The sequence below is a fragment of the Hypanus sabinus genome, chromosome 16, assembly GCF_030144855.1.
Source record: "Hypanus sabinus isolate sHypSab1 chromosome 16, sHypSab1.hap1, whole genome shotgun sequence".
Lineage (NCBI taxonomy): Eukaryota > Metazoa > Chordata > Chondrichthyes > Myliobatiformes > Dasyatidae > Hypanus > Hypanus sabinus.
Window position 1 is genome coordinate 60,788,711 of NC_082721.1, and position 23,267 is coordinate 60,811,977.

Below are 23,267 nucleotides of genomic sequence, written 5' to 3' on the forward strand. Positions count from 1 at the left end.
AGCACAGTTGTACCGCAAGGCTGTGTGCTCAACCCCCTGCTTTTCTCGGTTTATACTTATGACTGTGAGCCTAAGCACACCTCCAAAGCCTTATTTAAGTTTGCTGATGACACTGCCATTGTCTGAATCAAAGGTGGTGATGAGTCAGCATATAGGAGGGAGATTGAAAATCTGGTTGGGTGGTGCTTCAACAACAACCTCTCACAATGTCACCAAGACCAAGGAGCTGATTATTGACTTCAGGAGAAAACCAGAGGTCAATAAGCCAGTCCTCATCATGGGATCAGAGGTGGAGAGAGTCAACAAGCTTAAATCATTTCAGAGGATTGGTCCTGGGCCCAGCATGCAAATGCTATTATGAAGAAAGAACTGCAGTGCCTCTACTTCATAAAAAGCCTGTGTAGATTCTAAAACTTTGGCAAACTTCTATAGACATGTGCTGGAGATATTGACTGGATGCATCACAGCCTGGTATGGAAACACCAAAGCCCTTGAATGTGTAATCCTACAAAAAGTAGTGGATATGGCCAGTACATCATGGGTAAAGCACTTTCCACCATTGAGTGCATCTACACGGAGTGCTGGTGCACGAAGGCAGCATCCATCATCAAGGATCTCCACCATCTAGTCTATGTTCTCTTCTCGCTGCTGTCAGTGGGACTAACATATGGGAGTCTCGGGCCCCACCCCACTAGATCCAATAACCCCTTAACCAGCAGGCTTTTGAACCAGATGGGGTAATTTCACTTGTTCCATCACTGAACTGTTTCCAAAACTTATGGATTCTTCTCCTCATGCTCTTGACATTTATTATTTTTCCTTTTGCCTTTGCAGCTTGTTGTCATTCCACATTGGTTGTTTATCCTGTCGGGTGCAGCATTTCATTGATTTTATTGTGTTTCTCAGATTTACTGTGTATGCTGGCAAGAAAATTAATCTCAGATTTGTATATAGTGACATGCACACACTTTAATAATCAATTCACTTTGAAGAAAAACATTATGGCCATTCACCATTGTAGTTCAGTGTTAGCTAGTATGATTCCCATACTCTAATCATGTAGCGACACAATTTGTGAACTAGGCTATGGCGTTCAATGGGGTAAAGTTCAAAATCTGCTCTCTCAAATGGTCTTCATCTCATTTCCCTAGCCCAGGGGCAGGCAAACTTTTTGACTTGTGGGCCACAAAGGGTTCTAAAATTTGACAGGGGGGCCGGACCAGGAGCAGATGGACGGAGTGTTTTGGTAATACACCTCATAAGAGAAAATAAAATATCATGGATATGTAGAAAACATGTGCTTTAATTTCAATTGAAAATTAACAAATACATTACAACAAAATATCTGTCTTTGAAGTCCCATGGTATTTAGCTATTTATTGAAATGACTTTTAAAACACTGAAAATCAAATGAAAATACAGCTTTTTTAAATAGTAACAGTTATTATTTTAAAGCACTGAAAATTCTGTTATCTTCAAGATATTATCATCATCACTCTCCTCCTGACTGTCTTTATTTCAAAAACAGTAGGAGATGCAGGTCTACTTGTCCTGCTCCTTCTTATTCAATTGTCCCCTGTGCCAAAACTCAACAACGACCAGCACAAAGACAGAACAGTGGTAGCGCGCCAGTATGCGGAGCGCGTTATTTATTTTGAGAACGTACATGCACCTGTGCGCTACTCATGTCCATCGCTTAACAGAAATGACATATAACATGTAAGGCTTATTGAAAGAAATATTTTCAAATGCATTTTTTACATAACACAACGAATAAACTTATTTTTAATTTCAGTGGGAACAGTGTTGTTGGTCTCCCTTTTTAGCCAGCGCATCAAAGTCTGGATTTAGTTTCGTTGTGGCGATTCTCAGGATGGATCTGAGGTGTTGGTCAGTTAACTTGGATCTATGGCTGGCTTTGTTGACGTTCATGACGCTGAATGCCCGTTCACACAAATAGGTCGAGCCGAACAAAGAGTAAAGCGCAAATGTGGAGTAATAAGCTGCATCTCAACAAAGGTCAATGTATATAGAGTGTGTCATCTATTGGGAAAACGCCAGAATTGCGGGGAAAAAACGTTAACAAGGTTTATTAATATAATTTCATCAAGTTCTGCTGGCCGGATTAAAAAGTTTAATGGGCCGCATATGGTCCGCGGGCCGTAGTCTGCCCATGCCTGCCCTAGCCCATAGCCCAAATGAGGTATCACTGCTCCACTTCATGCATCTTCAGACAGTCAGGTTTTGCCTGAGCTATGATGCCATCATAACTTTCCCCTTTATTGATTGCTATGCTTGAGGTTGGATTTAAACAATTAGTGATTGTCCATGGTCATTAATACATAATGAAAACAGCAGAAGCCAACTAAATGAAGTGTAGACAGTATAATGTGGAGATTCTGAAATGTGGGTCTGAATGTGTTTGTTGTGTGAAAAAAGCTTTACAAAGCAGGCAATGAAACCGTCCAGAACCCCTGAACATCTTAAGAGAATACACTGTGACAAAGCAAACCGGAACTTGACTTATTTTCAATCACTTCATGAGTACATTCAGGACTTTTGCCAGCACTTCACAACAAAATAGTGATGGTTGTGTGCTTCATACATCATTTCATTGTTCGTAGCTAAATCTGGAAATTCCCATATAATTGGAGAACTAATTCTACCTGCAGTAAGGAAGGTTCTGAGTACAGTTTTATGCAAGTTGGAGACATAATAATTAAAGGTATTCCATTCAGTGACAACTCTGTTCAAAGGAAAATAGGTGAAATGTCTGAGAATGTGGAAGACATTATGCAACATACTTAGGGCAACAGAATTAGCTTTGCAGTTGGATGAGTCAACTTTACCAGACAACAAATTATTGCTTCATGATTATGATCACTTCATAAAAGATGAAAGCAGGGCTCATGAGTTTATTCAAGAGCTCAAGAAATAGATACAAAGGGAGAGTCAATATTTCAAGTGCTGAGCAATTTTTCCAAAGAGGAAGGACATAACTCTCACTAACATTCTTGCTTGAGCGACAGATGGGGCACCATCAATGACAGGGCACCACCTTAGGGTTATTCATTTCTTGAAAATAGCTGTATCAAACATATTTACCATTTGCTACATAAATCAATGGACATTGCCACAAAAAAATCTAAATGATCAGCTAAACAAGTCATTACGTTTTGTTATCATAGCTGTAATTAAAAGTGCCATGCTCTCAATTCTCAACTAGTTCAAGAACTTTGAATTGAGAATGATGAACAGTTCAAATGCTTGCTGTTGCGCTCAAAATTCAGATAGCTCTCAAAAGGAAACTGCCTGAGACACTTTGTGCTTTTTGAAACTGATAAAATTCTTTGAAGAGTTGAACGCTTCACTCAATAATCAACTCAAGAATGTGAGGCGTGACATTGCTTGTTAGAATTGTTTGCCAAGTTTAATGAAATCAATCTTCAATTTCAAGGAAATCATGTGAATCTTATCAAAGTAAAATCAGTTGTCTCCGCATTTCAGTCAAAGTAAACCCTGTTCAAATGCAACATTGCCGATCACAACCTTTTCCAATTTCTGAGCTCGAATTGGAAGAAAAAGAAATACCATACGATGATCTTCCTAGTATACTGTGCCCACCTGGGGGAGCTGCCTAAAGACATGTCAGAGAGATTTCATGATCTTCTCACAATCCAAATTCCAGATTGATAATAAATCCATTCCTGACTACTTGCAATGAGGAATTAACAGGAAGGATGGAGGAAGAACTGATCTTGCTACAAAATGACTGAGCAGAAGCAGAGGTTCAAAAACAAAACCATATCAAGACTTTTGGTTGCAGAAAGAAATCTCTGAACGCTATCTTGCACTGTGGAAAAAGGTCAAGATGTTCTTAATTCCTTTCCAACATATTTAGTGGAGCAGTTTCAGTGCAGTTGCTCATCTTCTTTCAAAAAAATACTGAATGTGGGGATCTGAGACTCCTGAGTGACATTCAGCCTGCTGATGAGATGCTGATATCGTTGCACTGCCCATCCAATTGAAAACTGAAAGAGCAATGAAGCAGTGAAAATCTGGACAACTAATGTATACTCTAAAATATTGATGAAAACTGTTTTTATTGTAATTAATTTATTTGTAGCTTTAAATCAATTTGGGTAATTTTTGCAATTATTTGTCACTGCTTTTAATTTACAGTTCTCATTTTCTTTCATTGCATCGTAAATCAAAGTTCCTTATAGTTCCTAAATGGAAAGGAAGTGGGGGGGGGGGGGGGTGCGCTGGGGAGGAGCTTAGGAGCCAAGTGGGCGGTAACCCATACAAGTTTGGGAACCACCAGTTTAGAGAGATACAGATGAAACGCAGGCAAAAGGAACTAGCTTAGATGGGTACCCTGGTCAGCCTGGGTCAATTGGGCTCTAGTGTCTGTTTCTGTGCTGGTTGACCAACTAGCTACACAGTGAAATCTGCAAAATCGATGGGGAATAAGGAATGAATAAAAGAGACATTACATTTTAGAAACAATTCACGAGGTGTTGGATTGAATGCGAAACTGCCCATCACAAGTTTTAATAAGAATTCACACAAACCCTGATGTTTCCGATGGATGAAAACCTGACAGATCTACAGATCACAAGTATACTTGAACACGTGTGGGTGTTGGGAGTGGCAGGCATCCAACATCCAAGGCTGCTGTTTTGGATTACTCTGGTATACTACTCCAGAGGCAGAGGCGCGTAGGTCAAAGCCCTGGGTCAATGTATCTGGAAGTTGGAAGCCCAATGTCTGTGAGTCCAGGCAAGAGACTAGAGATTGGAGGTGTGGGTGTATGCGTGTGAAAGGAGCTCGTTGGCTGTTATTGTCTGTGTTGTTCTGCAGTAGACTGTGGGCATGCTATGATGGCATCGAATGTATGACCACACTTGCAGGTTGCCACCAGCATTCTTAGGCCGTGTTGGTTGTTAACGCAAACAACACCTTTCACTTATGTATGCTTCAAATGCAAATGTGATCAATAAATGAATCCGAATCTGTTGCAGAACTGAGGGCAGGCAATTTAGGTAAGGTCTAGCCAAATCTCTGATAAATTCCAAGATGAAATAACTAGTCAAGAGTCTGATTCAGCAACAGTACCAGAGAAGATCGAAACACAACACATCAGTACTTCTGAGAAAAACAATTTCAAATTCAATTTAATGCAAACAGATCTTGTTTATTGGCTACTAGGCTATTGCAAAACCCACAAAAAGCTGCTTGTGTAATCCTACACCATGTTACTATTGATTTTCTCTCAAGCACATAGCTAATAGCAAAACTTTTTTTAAAATGGAATAGTGAAAAACGACGCCAACTGGATTGTTCTGCATTTATCTCATGAGATGCTTACCACCAGCAAAAAAAAATTACTTTCTTTTTTTAAGACTGCAAACTTGTTAAAATTGAGGGGCATGTGGGCTGGTGAAACTGTGTGGATGAATCAGAGTAACACCAAGATATCAGTTGCAGAAGTAATAATCGTCCAGAGAAGGGAGTTCAAATCCTACCCAAGACGGTGCGAGAATTTAAAATTAGTAGTTCAAGTGTGCAAATTACTGCCATCTTCTCAAGGGCAACTAGGAATGGGCAATTAAATTCTGGCTTTGCCTTAGAAACCCACATCTCTAACATATCTACAAAAACTATAAAGATCTATAGATAGATTGGACCTTAAAAGTATGCTTCAAATAGTGGGAGAGTCTTAAACAGAGGGCACAGCCTCAAAATATAAGGACATCCCTGTGAATCTGTGAAATTCATTGCTACAGATGCCTGCAGAGGCCAGCTCATTGAGTATTTAAAGTGGAGATTGATAGATGCTTGCTTAGTAAGGACATCAAAGGTTACACAGAGAAGATAGGAGAATGGGGTTGAGGGGTATAGTAAATAAGCCATGACCAAATGGTGAAGCAGACTCAATGGGCCGAATGGCCTAATTCTATTCTTCGGTGTTATGGTCTAAAATAATCTTGAACATCAAAATAAACTTTTTAATGTCAACCATATAAATTGGTCTGACCTTCCGATGTCCTTGTTCAGTCCAGAAATGTAAGAAACTGCAGAGAGTAGGGGACAGTACTCAATACATTACGGTACATCCCTCCCCACCCCCTAAAGATCCTGTAGCACTACAGGAGGTGCTGCCTCAAAGAGGTAACATCTATCAAAGATTCCCCCACCATTTGGGCTATGCCATCCTACCATCAGGCAGGAGATAGAGAAGTACATATTCCCACAACATAAGGAGTTGGAGGACTGTTCATGTGTATGGGAGGGTGGTTTGGAGGGACGGGGCTTGTTTTGCTCAACCTTGTTGTGTTTTGCGTTGCTATGCTGAGCATTGTGGATTTGCTATGTTGCCGCTAAAGTGTGTGGTGACATTTGTGGGCTGACCACAGCACATCTCTGGGCTTGTCGCTAACAGAAATGACACATTTCACTGTGTTTTGATGCAGGTGGTAAATAACTCTGTATCTGAATGACCAGGTTCAACAGCTACTTGAGACGGCAATAGCATGCCCAAAACGAACTCACGTTAACCCATGTCTTTTGGAATGTGGGACGAAACTGGAGCACACAGAGGAAACACAGGGACAACACACAAACTCCTTTCAGTGGTGAGATTGAACCCAGATCACAAGCCCTGTAAAAGTGTTGCACTATTACGCTACCATGCCACCGAAACCCAGCCTGTGTGGCACATATTAAATCCAATGCATGAAGGTCTGTTCAATGTGCTTAGAAGCATCAATTGTACGTGCAATCAACACTTTGTTGATTGCAAGCAACGTTTTTCACAAAGACACAAATAAGTGAAAGGAAAACTCCAGCTCCAGTCACCAGTTTATTTTCTTCTGTCACATAAGGTACACATTTAATATAATTTTTCTTGACCACAGCAGTGCGTGACTGTAAATAGCTGACAAGGCAGCCGATCACTAATCGGGGAACAACTGGTGATGTTTGGTCACCTATGGAAAGATAGTTTTGGTCAGATTTTAAAAAATACCATGATCCTACTCAAGAAATTTTTAGGACAATTGCTTGGTCAGAGACACCCAGAGCATCATACAAAATCTGGGTTTGACTCAAGTGCATTGAAGATGTATCTAACAGGGCCGATATGAATCATATTTACCGTGATACTGGTGGGGACGGAAAGAGGGGTGAGGAAGTCACATCACATAGAAGCAGATGTGAGCAGCATGTCAACATAACCAAAGATAGCTAGACTCTAAAACTGTAGCCAAAACAGGACTTCCTGCTTATTGCATGTTCAAGTAATACACACTTCCTGGATTTCACACTGATGGTACAGCAAAATATAAAAAGAAAACCCACGTGCCCCTTGTGAAAGGAAAATAAAAACCCCAGAAACCCCACTCACTCCGCATGAATTCAGCCAACTGAGTAGCAAGAAACACCTGTTATTAAAGACCCATCACATTGACTGCCTTGGTCTCCCGTAGAGAGAGAACACTGAGGTCTCAAGCACTTGTTAAAAGGAGAAAAACCTTGATGGTGGATGTGCTGGAGAGTGGAAACAGGGAAGTCAAACAAATTAGAAACAGTTCAGACAACTGATGTGACTTTCATGTTTAGAAGACTTCTGATATTAACATAGTGGAAGCCGCCTTCTAGGAGTGGGATTCAGGGGAGGGAAGAGCATGGAGGAAAGGAAGTTCCTCTAAAAACTTGCAGAGGCAGCAAGTCTACAACCAAGTCCAGAGCAAATAAAAAAAACAGGTGTGATTTAGTAATTTCTGTAGAAACATTAACCGACCACATCTCTAAACCAGTCCACCATTTTTTTTCTGCCCAAGTTTTAAAATCATAGAAAATTACAACTTAATTTCAAAGATTCTGCTCAGGACTGGGTTCTACCATAATCTATAGATGTAATAAATGGAAGAAAAAAGGAAAAAAACATTAAAAACAAGACTCTGGTAAAGTTTCAATTAGCTCTGGGGATGAGGCAGGGAAGGATTGAACAATTTAATGTCCTGGAAATAAAGGAGGGTTTTGGAGATCTGTCCATTTGGTAGAGTTTCAACTAAAAGAACAAGTCCACGAGAAGAGATGCTTGCCAGGTTGGCAGTGCTGCAAGCTGCTCTAGTCTCATCTCATCCATTTCTTCACAACAACGATGCATTAATCTACAAAAGAACAATCACATTTAGAACTCAGAACAAATACTAAAAAGTGTCCCGTATAGCTTTTCCATCCAGACTGGCTTGATCACAGTAGTTAATGAAGCCAGTGTTCTACAATTGCACAACTTCAGCAGATGTACTTATTGGCAGGATGGCGAGTAGTGTGTAGGAACAGAGGGAAATACAACCCAGGAACTATGGAAAGGAATAAAGAGTCAATGTTTCAGGCAGAGGCCCTTCATCAGGATTTCCAGCATCTGCATTATTTTGTTTATGAAAGACAAAGTTAGTTTTTCCATCCATTCCTTTAGTATATACCCTTCGATCCAGACAGCATCCTGGTAAACCACTTCTACACTTTCTCCAAAACCTCCACATCCTTCCTATCATGGAGCAACCAGAAATGAATGCAGTATTTCAAATGTGGAAACCAGAGTTTTATAAAGCTGCAACATAACTTCCCTATAATGCCCCCACTAATAGCAAGTGTGCCATGCACTTTTTTTTGCCACCCTTTCAACTAATGCAACCAATTTCAAGGAGCTATGGAACTATACCTCATACGCTCTCTGTACATTAACACTGCCAAGGGTTCTGCCATATGCCAGTGACAATAAACCAGATTCTGATCAAGGGGGAAGCCTGGCCCACTGAACTATTAAGCTCAGCTGGCTGAGTAACAAACAGTAGCAAAGAAGATTAAGACTGTAAACACATGTACAATGTACTGTGTTTGTAATCAAAATGGCTTCTTTGGTTTGCTTGAGTAGGAATGCTTTTATGTCTAGTAAGTGTTTTTCTTCTCACAGTTGTTTAGCTTTGGACTTGCTGATATGGGGAATTGTATTCATTTGTTAACCAATGGGGAATGTTATTTTGTCTTGTGGGGCTGGGAGCTTGGGGGGGTTTCGCGGTCTTTTGAGGGGAGGCAGGAAGGAGACGCCGAGAAAGGTGGACGTGCGCTGCACTGCTCGGTTGACCACTGGAGTGGTCCCAGGTGCGAGGACTTGGAGGTCAGAGGCAAGCGACAAGGGGTCGAATGGTTCGATGGTTGAGCTCCAACGATGTGCACTAAACTGACTGAACTTTGATAAGTTGGCACCTTTTGCTTTATTTTCTTTTCCTTCATATATACTGTATTGCACAGTACTCTTTTAGTTTTAGTAAAATCTTTAAAGTGTATTCTGTAACGGTATCAGGTGTGAGTTTGATATTGTGTGGTACGCGCGGCATAAACTTCGATTCTCACAGCGCCTGCGTGTACAGGAGGTGGGGTTGGTGAGTTGCAGGATCTCTTTTGCCCCTAGAAACATACCAGCCTGTTGGGTAAATGTTACATTTGTGGGGGCTCGTCCGGGATCTCTCTCGGAATGGGGTGTCCTCTGTCACCCGGATGGTGTGGCGAGTGTTTTTGGAGCAGCCCACATCAAACTCACCCCAAGAAAAAACAGCTTCCATCTTCAGCATCTTCTCCACTAGCCTGCGTTTCCACTCCAGCGACACTGGAGAATCCCCGAAGTTAAAGGCTTCAGCGGTCAGCTCCCTTCGATGCTCCAATCCCCCCCACCCCCCTGTTAGGGGTCCTCACTGGTGTGCTAGACATTACCATCACCAGGAACAGATGCGATAGCAGCATTCCCCTCTTGAAGGTGATTTCTCACCGTAGTGTTCCTGACATTTATGGCTATATGCCTTGCATGTACCACCCCTGGTCTCTGCACTTTGGGCCTCACCAGCACCCCGCTGGAAATCGTGTCTCCCCTTCAAGATCATCCGGGGCATCTACTAACAGGACTTAGCCCGTCGGCACTCCGGGGAATCTGGGGGTCCCCATCACGAGTGCTACCTCCCCTGGTCAAATCACCTTGGACCTCGCCTGCGTACACCACACCGTACCTCGTTTACACTCTGGGTTCAGCCCTTGGGGGGGGGGGGGCAACCCCTTCTTCGAATACCGCTCGAATGCACCGAGAGGATCTCCAGAAAGTGCCCCCCCCTCTTTCTCCTTACAAGCTCCCAGGTACTGTCGCACAACGGGGGAGTTAGACCCCACCAGGAGGGCAGCACCACCGGGGTGGTCCCAGGTGCGAGCAGTGCGGCACACGTCCACCTTCCTCGGCGTCTCCTTCCCGCCTCCCCTCAAAAGACCGCGAAACCACCCCCCCAAGCTCCCAGCCCCACAAGACAAGATAACATTCCCCATTGGTTAACAAATGAATACAATCCCCATATCAGCAAGTCCAAAGCTAAACAACTGCGAGAAAAAAAAACTTTAGACATAAAAGCATTCCTACTCTAGCAAACCAAAGAAGCCATCTTGATTACATACACAGTACATTGTACACACAAGAGATCCTGCAGATGTTGGAAATCTTGAACAACATGCAGAAAATGTTGGAGGAATTCAACAGGACATACACCATCTATGGAGGGGAGTAAACAGTTGAAATTTTGCCTGAGACCCTTCATTAGGGATGTAAGCTGTCCTCAGCCTTTCTCACCTGTTACATCCACCACACAGGGCTCAAAGTTCATCATGTTCTGAGCCACCATCTTGAACTTCCTGACAAAAGGCTGGAGTTGAAAATTCCATCAGGTATTCACACCGGCTGGGCTCTGAGGTCGACAGTACAGCAGTCTCTTTACCACAAGAAAGCTTCACCTGTAGGTAATTTACAAGTGCCTTTAAACGTTGTGAACAGGTTAAATAATAAAGTACCTTCCTTCTCACTTCCCTTTCAATTGTTTACTCCTCTTTGGGCTGTGGATGAGAAAATCTTGAGTTAACATCTGAGACCTGTCTGTGAATCTGAGAGTCTGGGCCAGGGACTGAAGGTCAGAGACGCAGAGGTGGCCTGTCCTGGGGTTAAAGGCCTATCTGTATGTGTGGGAGGGTGTTTCGTTTTGTAGTTGCTGTTGCTTACATTGTTCTACTGAACATCGTGGGCATGCTAAGTTGGATACAAACACAAGACACATTACACTGCATGTTTTGATGTACATGTGAATTTGAAGCCTTCAACTCAGAAGTGAACACACAGGTGGAGCTGCTAAATCAATCGATTACTGACAGCTAAACCTACACAGTACACTCCACACTGACAGAGCGAGTTCAGATGACGAAACCTTGAACTCTGGACTTACATACCTAATGGGTCTGAAACCACCTGCCCACATGGACTTTCCAATCCTGCTAGGGAAGTGGGGTTGGTGGGGGGGAGAGAGAGAGAGGCCACCCCTGGTACTTGCTGGTCTTCATCAACAGTGTTTTCCAGCCTGGTATCATCGTCTACCTGATTGCTGGCCTTTGAGTGTAGAACGGAGGTCTAGACTCCAGCCTGATCTCTAAAGCCCCATAACCCCATTCCTAAATCCTAACCTGACCCTTAACTCCCTTCTCTGTCCCCAAAACAACCCCAATAAACCTAAAATACAATACAACCAAGATTACAGCTCGGCGCCATCTTAACCAGAAGATCCAGCAGCACTGAATCTCACAAGTCAAAACAGATTATTCATAGTGCTGTTGATCAAACCCAAATGTACTTACAGTGGTGGATCGGTTGGGCCCCTGCCAGCACCCTGTGCCATGTTCATATTTCATGATACTGAATTTGTTGTCTTCCGGGCCAGCCCATGAACCCCACACACTGCAAGGAACAAAATTGTTACCATTAAGCACATATGAATGAAATTAAACTAAATTATCAGAGCACATAGATATCACTTCACCATTACTAACCTCACTTACCCTGGTGCGTACCACTACATCTCCATGTTGGAAATGGAACTTATTATTGACGCATACACCAAGGTACAGTGACAAACTTGTCATGCCCATTGCTTATACAGATCAAATCGTTCCACAGTGCATTGAGGTAGAATAAGGTAAAACAGTAACAAAATGCAGAATAAGGTGCAACAGCTACAGAGGAAGTGCAGTGCAGATAAACAATAAGGTGCAAGATCACAACAAGGTGGGTGATGTCAAGATGCACTTTATTGTACTGTACTTGGGAACCAGTCAATGGTTTTATAACAGCAGGGGAAAAGCTAACCTTGAGCCTGGAAAGCACATGCCTCCAGGCTTTTGTACCTTCTGTCCAAAGAGAGGGTGGGGGGTGGGGGAAGAGAATGTCTGAAGTGAATGGGGTCTTTCATTATGCTGCCTGCTTTACTGAGGCAGATAGAATGCCTTCTACGGGGCACTGAATTTTAAAAAAAATGCAATGGTTGACAGGGACATAGCAAATTTCTTTTAGCTACCTGAGGAAGTAGAGGCATTGATGTGCTTTCTTGGTTCTGGCATCTATGTGGTTGGACTAAGACATGCCCTGCAATAACCTTGGACCACTTAGTTTGTCCATTAATCATAACACCACAAACCAAAATACCTTAAGACACAAGAGCAGAACGAGGCCATTCAGCCCAGAGTCTGCTCTGCCATTCCATCGTAGCTGATTCATTATCCTGCCCTCGCCCTGTAACCTTTGATGCCCTGACAAATCAAGGACCATCAACCTCCACTTCAAATATACCCAATGACTACAGGTGCCTGTGCCAATAATTTCTGCAGATTTACCACGCCGCTAAAGAAATTCCTTCTGAACACTGTTATAAATGGATGCTCCTCTATTCTGTGGCCATGCCCTCTGGTCTTGGACTCCCCACTACAGGAAACATTCTCCACATCCACTCTATCTAGGCCTTTCAACATTTGACATGTTTCAATGAGATCCCCCACATTCTCATGAACTCCAGTGAGTAGTGGTACAGATCCATCAAACGCTCCTCATACGATAACTCTTTCATTCTCGGAATCAATTCTCCTGAATCTCCCCAGACCCTCTCCAACGCCAGCACTTTTTCTTAGATAAGGAGTCAAAACTGATCTCAATACTCCAAATGCAGTCTGACCAATGCCTTAGAAAGCCAAGGCATTACATCCTTGCTTTTATATTCTAATCCTCTCCAAATACTGACATTGCATTTGCCTTTCTTATCACCCACTCAACCAGCAACTCCACAAGGACTCCCAAGTCCCTTTGCACCTCTGATTTTTGAATTTTCTCCCCATTTAGAAAACAATACATGCCTTTATTTCTTCTAAAGTACATGTCCATACACTTCCATACCATATTCCATCTGTCACTTCTTTGCCCATTCTCCTAAATTGTCTTTTTCTGCAGACACCTCGCTACCTCACACCTATCTTCGTATCGTACACAAACTTGGCCATAAAGCTCATCAATTCAGTCATCTAAATCATTGGCATATAATGTAAAAAGCAGTCCCAATACTGACCCCTGCAGAACACCACTAGTCACCAGCAGCTGACAAGAAAACGCCCCCTTTATTCCCACTCTGCCTCCTGCTAATCAGCTAATCTTCTATCTTCCTTGTAATACCTTATCTTGTTGTCCAGCCTCATGTGTGGCATATTGTCATAAAAATCCAAATATACAACATCCATTGACTCTCCTTTGTCTATCCTGCTTGTTATTTCCTCAAAGAATTCCATCAGTTCTGTCAGGCGAGATTTCCCCCGGAATGTCTCTCTCACATCCACAATCTACAGTCTGCTCCTTGAACTTTGCAATCCCCAAAACACTAATCCACTCCTCTCCAATATCCTTTTGAGCCACAAGGCCAGACTCAGTACCAGACTGCTAGGGTTTTCCTCTGCTAGGTCATTCCCCCCCACCACCCCAGTAGTATACGAAGCAGTATATTTGTTGTGGGAACAGCCAAAGGGGTTACTCTGCACAGGCTGTCTATCCTGTTTCCCCATCCTGCTCTTTGGGTGTAATTACCACCCTGTTTCACCTGTCAATCAACCCCTCAGCCTCCCAAATGATCCTGCTCCAGCTTCAGTTCTTTAATATGATCTTAAAGAAGTTGCACTGGATGCAGTTCTTGCAGGTATCATCGCGAGGGACATCGAAGGTCTCCCTGCCTTCCAACATTCTGCAAGAGAAGCATTCCATTATCTCGGCTGGAAAGAAAGATTGAAAAATTAAACAAAAAAAAAATCTATCTACAGCCTTTTCCTCAACGAGCCAAACCTGAGCTCTCCCCTCTAACACTGGCCTACTCAGACAACGGCCGCTGTGCTTTTAAACTTTTCTTTTTAAAATTGGCCCTTACTACGTGCCTAAATGTACACAATCCAATATCTCTTCGAGAAATATCATTCACAGAATGTCCTGACTCTTTCAACTCTTCTTTAGCTCTACTTCCCACTACATAATTCAATGCTCCTCTGGAACTGTGGTACACAGAATGTTCCAACTGCCTCTGCTTGCTTCTTTTGAACTCCCTCTGCCACCATGCAAACCCACATTTTCTTGAGAATTGTGGCATGAAGAAGTTTAGTCAGAGGATATTCCAAAATCAACCAATCTTCAGCATGTGTACGCCTTCCTTCTATGGTGTAGAATTCCATGTCATCAAAAAGCAGGTGGATATATTACATCAGGACACTCCCCAGTTTTTAAGTGCTTCAATGAAATCCCTTCACTCTGAAAAGGTAAGCTGCAGGGCAGCAGAGTAGAGTAGCAGTTAGCACAAGATTCTGCAGTGCCAACAACCCAGGTTCAAATCCCACCTCCGTCTGTAAAGACTTTACACATTCTCCTCATGATCACATCAGTTTCCTCTGGGTGTTCTGGTTGTCTCCCACATTTCAAACAGACTGGTTAGGGTTAGTTAGTAGGATTGGTCTGGTGACACTTCCGGGCTGCCCCCAGCACATCTTTGGACTGTGCTGGTTATTGATGCAAACAACACATTTCACTGCATGTTTCAATGTGCATGTGACAAATAAAGCTATTCCTTAAGTGCGAACTTAAGGAAGAACACTGAATCTACACCTGGGAAAAGCTAAGGGCTGGAATGTAAATTGCCCGATTAAACAAACTTTCTCAGTTGCCAAATACAAGGCTTTTTGTACTCAATTTCAGCAATGGAAGTACTTTAGCTTTACTAGAGCAGGGAGCATAATAGCTGACAATCTTAATGCTATTTTCATTTTGTTCAGATGCTATTCACCTGCATCTGATATTTCTGCTTTTTTACTAAAGACATCACTTGGGAAAATCAGAACAGCAAAACAAAGTCCATTATACAAGGCATGACTTTTCACAGTTTTTAAGCTTAGATTTGAACTACCTCTATAAACATATGCAGGTATATGGGTTCTTAAACTGACAAAGGATTTAAACAAAATTACAACAAATAGATTCTAATAGGTGGTTTTAGAAATCTTACTGAAGGTGAGGGTAAAAAGTTTCAGCTTGATTCAAGATGGTTACAAGATGTTTAAATATTTAATAACTTCATTTTTAAAAATGGCAGATTTTAATGCCATTGCATTTTTTTCATATAGCAGAACTGAATTGCTTACTGACAAAAGGGGCAGTCAATGTCAGGAAATCTCTTCCATGCTAAAGCAAAAAGTATTTCCCAGAGTTTCAGTACTAGAAACAGCCAACAAATATTGCAAGTCACAACTGGATTAATGGTCTTTTCTCCACAAATGTCGAATGGCCGACTGAGCATTTTCTAAATGAGGAAAAAGTAATTCAGAAAGTGGCGGTGGAAAGGTTCTTGGGAGACCTAGCACAGGATTCCCTTAAGGTCAACTTACAGGTTCAGTCCGTAGTAAATAAGGCAAAAACAGTGTTAGTTTTTATTTGCTAGAATTGTCCTGTCCTCGATCTGAAGGCACCATCCCAATCCCTAAGCAGTGCACGAACCTCTGCAGTCATTCATGGCTTCTAGCTTGCCCTGGTAGTGTAGTGCTTAATCACAGTGACATCCTCAATGCGCCTTCCTATTTAGCCATTTACTGATCCTGCATACTTATCAATGTTGTCGTGATGATCATATGTAGCCACCTCCCTGAACATGCTCCAGCCCGTGCTTTCGAAACAGAGCTCATTTCCCTGTGAACTGGTTTTCTTGTTTATGCAGGGATTAGCAAAACGGATATGTGGTCTAAGAATCCGAGATGGTGGGGGGGGGGGGGGGGGAGGGGGCTAGCCTTGTAAGTAACTCAACTTTGGTAAAAAACCAGATCTATTGTTCTTTTCTCTGGTTGCAAAGTTGACAAGTTGCTAGTACTTTGGCAAGACTGTTTTTAAGTCGGCGTGATTGAAGCCACCAGCAACAATGAAGACATCATCCAGGTGAGCAGCTTCAAGGCTGCATATGGCGTGTAGCTTCTTCCCCTCCGTCATCAGATATCTGAATGGTCCATGCACCCATCAATACTACCTCACAATTTTGCTCTCTTTGTGCAATTATTTAATTTTTAAAAATTACATTTATTATAAATTACAGCATATTTTAGGTACTGTACTGCTGCATGGGGGCAGTGGGGAGGTTAAAACTGGAGTTGCAGGGGAATGGGAACCAGATTGCCAGAACAGGAGTGAAGAGTTAGTGGACAGATGTTAAGACCTCACACAAAACTGGGAATCAAAAGGTTTAGCACAGTGCGGTTAATGTCCTGGGCTGTTTATATTTCAATGCAAGAAGAATTTTAGGAAAGGCAGATGAGCTCAGGGTATGGATCAACACATAGTATTATGATATTGTAGCCATTAGTGAGACTTGGAGGGGCAGGACCGGCAGCACAAGATTCTGGCGTTCCATTGTTTTAGACAACAGAGTTGAGGGGTAGATTAAGGGGGTAGGGGTGGCTTTACTAGTTAAGAAAAATATCATGTCAGTGCTTAGACAGACAGACTGGAAAACTCATCTAGTGAGGGGATAGAACTGAGGAATAACAGAGGCACATTAATAGTGTTATTTTATCCACCACCCATTAGTCAAAGGGAATTAGAGGAACAAATTTGTAGACTGTTGCAAGAAACACAAAGTTGTTAGAGTAGGTGATTTTAACGTTCCATATATTGACTGGGACTCCCATATTGTAAAAGGACTGAATTGTTTGCCAAATATATTCAGGAAAGTTTCCTTAATCAGTACGTAGAAGTTCCAATGAGAGAGTGTGCAATACTTGATCTGCAAAGAAGGAATGAGACAAGGCAGTAGATTCTGGAATGGTAATTTTCCAGTCTTCCAGAACCAATATCACTCCACTCTTCAAGAAGGGAGAGACAGGAGGAAACGATGGGCCAGTTAGTCTGACCTCAGTGGTTGAGAAGATGTTGAGTCGATTACTAAGGATGAGGTCTCAGGGTACTTGGAGGCACATGATAAAATAAGCCATAGTCAGAATGGTTTCCTCAACGGGAAATCACAGCCTCAGAATAGAGGGGTGTCCTTTTAGAATGGAAATGAGTAGAAATTTCTTAGCCAGAGAGTGGTGAATCTGGGAATTCTTTACCATAGGCAGCTGTGGAGGCCAAGTCTTATGCACATTTAAGACAGAGGTTGATAGATTCGTGATTGGCCAGGGCATGAAGGGATTGGAGCTGAGGGGAAAATTGGATCAGCCATAATGAAACGACAGAGCCAAATGGCCCAATTCTGCTCCTATATCATAGTAGGTGACAGAAATTTACGTAGGGGAACACTTTACATCTAGTGATCATAATGCCATTAGCTTCAAAGTAAATATGGAAAAAGATTGGTCTGGTCTGCGGGTTGAGATTCTAAATGGAAGATGATATCAGGAAAGATCTGGCAAGTGTGGAGAAGAACATGCTGTTCTCTGGAAAACATGCACTTGGTAAAGTGGGAGGTCTTCAAAAGTGAAATATTAAAGAACAAAGATTGTATGCGTCTATCAGAATAAAAAGTAAAGATAACAGGTTTGCTGTGAAACAAACAATAAAGGACTGGCCCCATATCTTAGAAAGAATATGCTGAAACTGGAGAGGGTTGAATGGAGGTTCAGGAAAATGAGTTGAGAATTGAATCACTTGTCATGTGAAGAGCATTTGATGGCTCTGGGCCTGTATTCGCTGGAATTAAGGTGAATGAGGGGTGACCTCATTGAAACCTAGCGAATGGTTGGAGGAACGACACCTTATATTCCGTTCAGGTAGTCTCGAACCTGATGACATACATGTTGATTTCTCAAACTTCTGGTAATGCTCTCCACCCCCCACACCTCCTTTCACCATTTCCCATCCCCCTTTCCCTCTCTCACCTTATCTCCTTGCCCACCCATCACCTCCCTCGGGTGCTCCTACCCCCACTCCCTTCCTTTTTCTTTCTTCCATGGCCCTCTGTCTCTTTCACCAATCAACTTTCCATCTCTTTACTTCATCCCTCCCTCTCCAGGTTTAACCTATCACCTGGTGTTTCTCTCTTCCCTCCCCCCACCTTTTAAATCTACTCCTCACCTTTTTTCTCCAGTCCTGCAGAAGGTTTCAGCCCAAAACGTCAACTGTAAATGCTGCCCAGCCTGCTGAGTTCCTCCAGCATTTTGTGTGTATTGCAAAGCTTCTCCCTGCCTGTCTGGCTTCAGACACACTGCCTGTTCGGAGACTCCCTGCCTGTCTGGCTTCAGACACACTGCCTGTTCGGAGACTCCATGCCTGTCTGGCCTCAGACACACTGCCTGCTCTGAGACTCCCTGCCTGTCTGGCTTCAGACACACTGCCTGCTCGGAGACTCCCTGCCTGTCTGGTTTCAGACACACTGCCTGCTCGGAGACTCCCTGCCTGTCTGGCTTCAGACACACTGCCTGTTCGGAGACTCCCTGCCTGTCTGGCTTCAGATACAGTGCCTGTTCGGAGACTTCCTGCCCCCCAGCTTCTCCCTTCAGACACATTGCCTGCTGAGACTCCCTGCCCACTAGCTTCTCCCTTCAGACACACTGCCTGTTCGGAGACTCCCTGCCCCCCAGCTTCTCCCTTCAGACACATTGCCTGTTCTGAGACTCCCTGCCCACTAGCTTCTCCCTTCAGACACACTGCCTGCTCTGAGACTCCCTGCCCACTAGCACTTGAAGGCATTTGTTTCACATTTATTGCCATACTCTGATGAAATACTTCACATCATATAAATAAATGTATAGGTATAATTGCAAGGTACAGTCTGTGTTTTAAGCTGATAGTGTCATCAGGTAATTAAGTGGCCTGGATGATCATCAAGGAATTGGACATCCTTGATAATAATGGTTTCCGTCTGACCACAAGACACAGGGGCAGAATTAGGCCATTCAGGTAATCGGGCTGATTCATTACCCCTCTCAGCCCTAGTCTTATGTCTTCTCCTTGTAACCTTGAATGTCCTTACTAATCAAGAACATAACAATTTCCACTTTAAATATACCCAATAAACAAAAGGCAGTATTAGAGCACCAATATACTGCTCGTGGCTTTCTTTACCCCTTCTAAATCGCCGCTAGTTAGCAAAGTTCATGCACAGTAATCCCAATGGAAACTATTCAGCCATATAATTTTGGAATAGAAGCAGGTACAACACTTGACAAAATCAGTATGCTTTTTAGAATTATCTTACCCTAGACTAGTTTCTGTACCTCCGTGCTTTGGTTTTTGCGCCACTTTGTTGAACGGACAGAGTTTGTAGATGTACCTGCAAGAAAAGGAACCCATGGTTAAACAGAATCCCGAACAGCTCCCATTACTCCCATACCTGCCATTAATGACTGGCGACTTTAAAGTTCAAAATTCACAGTACATTTACTATATTTAGAATATGTACAAGCATATATGCTAAATACAACTTTGAGATACATCTCCCCACAGACGGCCACAAAACAAAACAAATAAAACACATTAAAAAAACACGGTCATATACGCAATGTGCTCAAAAAATAATCATGCAAACAATAAAACTAAACAAACAACATTCAGAACTGAAATTCACAAAAGTGAGTCCACAGCCATGAAGCCAGTACCGGCCGATTCAGGAGTCTGTTAGCTGCAGGCCACAGCCTCAGTTCAGCACAGAAACAAGTAAACCTGCCCATCAGGTGAACACCAGCCCGCCCCTCAACTCCAGCCCCAACACCCTGACCTTCGCAATCTGGCCCGGGGCTTAAATCCACCAAACCCCTGGTTGTGCCTCACTCCTGGACCCAATCTCTGCTGCTTCAATGTGCTCTCGGGCCAGGCCCTGCCGATTCAATTCAGCCCGTACTCAGCCTACTCAATCTGGTCTGGCACTTAAATCAATCAAACCTTGGGTTTTCCCTCACTCTTGAGCCTGGGCCCTGTTGCTTAAATATGCTCTCAGGCCTGGGCTCCACTGGTTCAATTCGGCCCATGCCTGACCTTTCCCATCTGGCCTGGTGCTTAAATCAACGAAACAGCAGATCACTCCTCGCTCTCTGTCCCAGACCCCCGTTCTGCACTTCAGTTCTGCCGTTTTGAAACAACTCTGTCCACTCCAGCAGTGGCCAAATATTGGCTCGTTCCCTGCTCTTGGGCCCGGGCCGCTGCCTCGATTTGGCCTTACCCGCCAAGACGCAACTGTCCTACACCTTCAAGACTTCAGTTCGCACCACAAAAAATGCCAGGTTGTACAGATGTTTCAAAAGCACAATTCCAAAAGGGAAATTGAAATTTATTGACTGTAGTGATAGTTTTTTTGAGAAGTGTGAGGTATAAAGTAATTACTGGGTGTATTTACTGCCAGCAAGTCATCGCTGTGCTTTACCAGCACCATCTTAAACCTTTATCCCATCTTCTTGAGTTTACTGGTTCATTGTCCACACTTGAATTTCCACAGATCTGTAGGTTTGTAAATGACTACCTTGAGAGTTTTACACAAAATGCTGGAGGAACTCAGTAGATCAGACAGCATCTATATAGAGGAATAAAGAGTCCACATCTGCTCTTTAACCTCCAACCTTTTTTCCTATAACTTATTCTTCATAATTGTTGAATGTTATTGTTTTTGCATCAACACAGCAAATTTCTAACATGTACATGTAAATGGTAAATACTAAAGTTGATCCTTGATGTACATGTGACAAATAAAGCTAATCTATCTTATCTCGTGTCTGCGGGGGAGAAATTGGGACAATTTCACTGAAAAACAATAACTCCAATTAGTATAGTTTCCACGTAACTAAAAACCTTCTGACAAATTACTTCTCAATCAGCCTTGGGCATTGGTGTTAGTCTCGCTGGTCAGTCTCTCATCTAAGTGGCCATGTCTCAGTTGTCAACTTACAGCAAGTACTGGTGACCCATCATCAACATGCTTGACGACAGAACTAATTCCCAGAAGCAAAGCTTGATCTTAAAGCTCTCTTCCTGAAAGAGATTCATTTCATTTAAGTCGTGTACATTGAAACACAGTGAAATGCGTAATTTGCACTAACAACCAATGCACCAAAGGATGTGCTGAGGACAGCCTAGAAGTGTCATCACACATTCTGACGCCAAAATAGTATGCCCACAACAAACAGACAGAGACAGACAGATAGATACACACACAGACAGAGTCCTATAACTCCAGGACAAGCCATCTCCAACCTCCATTGACTTGATATTCACAGACTTCCCCAAATGCTCTGGCCAACCAGTCTTGACTTTTAGACTTCCAATTGACTATAGGAGTTCAATCTTTGGTATAGATCCCAGAACTTTCCATTACAATGAATAAGGATCCTGGATGAAGACCCAAACATTATGGTTTTGAACACTGGACTCTCTGATGACAGGACCCTGAACACTAAGCCTTGAACTCCAGTCTCGCCAATTTGTCTACTTAGTGGGCCACTGTCACTCATGCCTCCAGCTGCACGGAACTCCAACCCTGGAATTTGACGACTCGCTCCTTACTTTCAAACTTTGGCTCCATCCTCCACATCTCCCTAGCTGGCTCTACAAAATTCCAGGATACTACTCCGAACACACAGATTCTACTCAGCTGAGAGTCACACCTTCTCTGGAAGTCTAGCTCAAGTCTTCTGGAGCCACAAGAGGCTGCAGATGTTAAAATCTGCAGCAACAAACAATCTGCAGGAGAAACTCAGCCTGTCGAGCAGCACCTGGTCCTGATGTAAAGTTTTGACCCAAAAGATTGACAATTCTGTTCCTCATGCAGATGCTGCTCAACCTGCTGAGTTCCTCCAACCCATTGATTATTGCTCTAAAATTTTCTGCTTTGCTCCTCTCAAGAGGGAAGTTAAAAACAAGACAAGCTGTAAAAACTAAACTTCTTTTTGAATACCAGCATATTGGATAACCTTTACTCAGCAATATTCCTGTGAAAGGGACTACATGTTTTGCTGTGTTCAAAAGTCCAAAGTAACTTTATTATCCCACAGTATGTACATGTCACCATGAAACTTGACCTTGAGATTTATCCTTGCAGGCATTCACAGTTGAACAAAAAATACAATAGAATCAATGAAAAAACATACAAAGACTGACAAACAATTAGAACAATGCAAATAACAAAATAAATGAATAAGCAAATAATATTGATAACATGAATTGTAGAGTCCTTGAAAGTGAGTCCACAGGTTATGGAATCAGTTCAGAGTTGAAGTGAGTGAAGCTATCCCCTCTATTTCAGGAGCCTGATGATTGAAAGGCAATTACTGTTCCTAAACCTGGTGGTGTGGGACCCCAAGACCCCTGTATGTCCTTCCCGGAGGCAGCAGAGGGAAGAGTACATGGCCTGGATGATGGGAATACCTCATGATGGATGCTTCATGAATTATACGGTTGCGAAAGTGCATATTAATACAGTATCTACATGTGTCGAAATTTCAAAAACTCTAACATGAGGTACATCCCTTTGAAGCAGAAGCCTCTTGAAACATTTGGTTAAATGGATTCAATTAGAAATGTGATCAAGGATTATTTTGACATCTCTATGATTTCATTTCCTACATAACTCGTTATGTTGAAATTATGTCGGTACATACAAGTGTAAATGTATAAAAAGGAACAAGTACATGCTGAAAGCAATGCATGCTACAAAAATCATAACATGCGAGTGCTTCAATTCACAGCGTACAAAATGCTGGAATGACAAACATCCCATGTGATCTGAGGTCTAAATGAATTCATTAGAGTTTGCAGATACAGACTTAAGTAGGGAAAGCACAGATATTTGGAGTTATACAGCATGAAAAATGGGCCCTTTGGCCCAGCAAATCAATGGCAACCAAGACTCCCTTCCAAGCTA

At 42.7% G+C, this 23,267-nt stretch overlaps 1 protein-coding gene across 2 annotated transcripts in view; it reads right to left on the reverse strand.

Annotated features, from left to right (window-relative positions):
• Positions 1-6,852: 6,852 nt before the first annotated feature.
• prkcsh (protein kinase C substrate 80K-H) overlaps positions 6,853-23,267 on the reverse strand; it is a 106,561-nt gene continuing 90,146 nt past the window's right edge. For both annotated transcript variants that reach the window (XM_059991896.1, XM_059991897.1), the window contains exons 14-17: positions 19,617-19,691; positions 11,725-11,824; positions 10,676-10,836; positions 6,853-8,177 (exon numbers count right to left, since the gene is read on the reverse strand). In XM_059991896.1, coding sequence (XP_059847879.1) covers positions 10,699-10,836; positions 11,725-11,824; positions 19,617-19,691 — 313 coding nt within the window. In that variant the 3' untranslated portion in view covers positions 6,853-8,177; positions 10,676-10,698. The remainder of the gene's footprint in view (positions 8,178-10,675; positions 10,837-11,724; positions 11,825-19,616; positions 19,692-23,267) is intronic.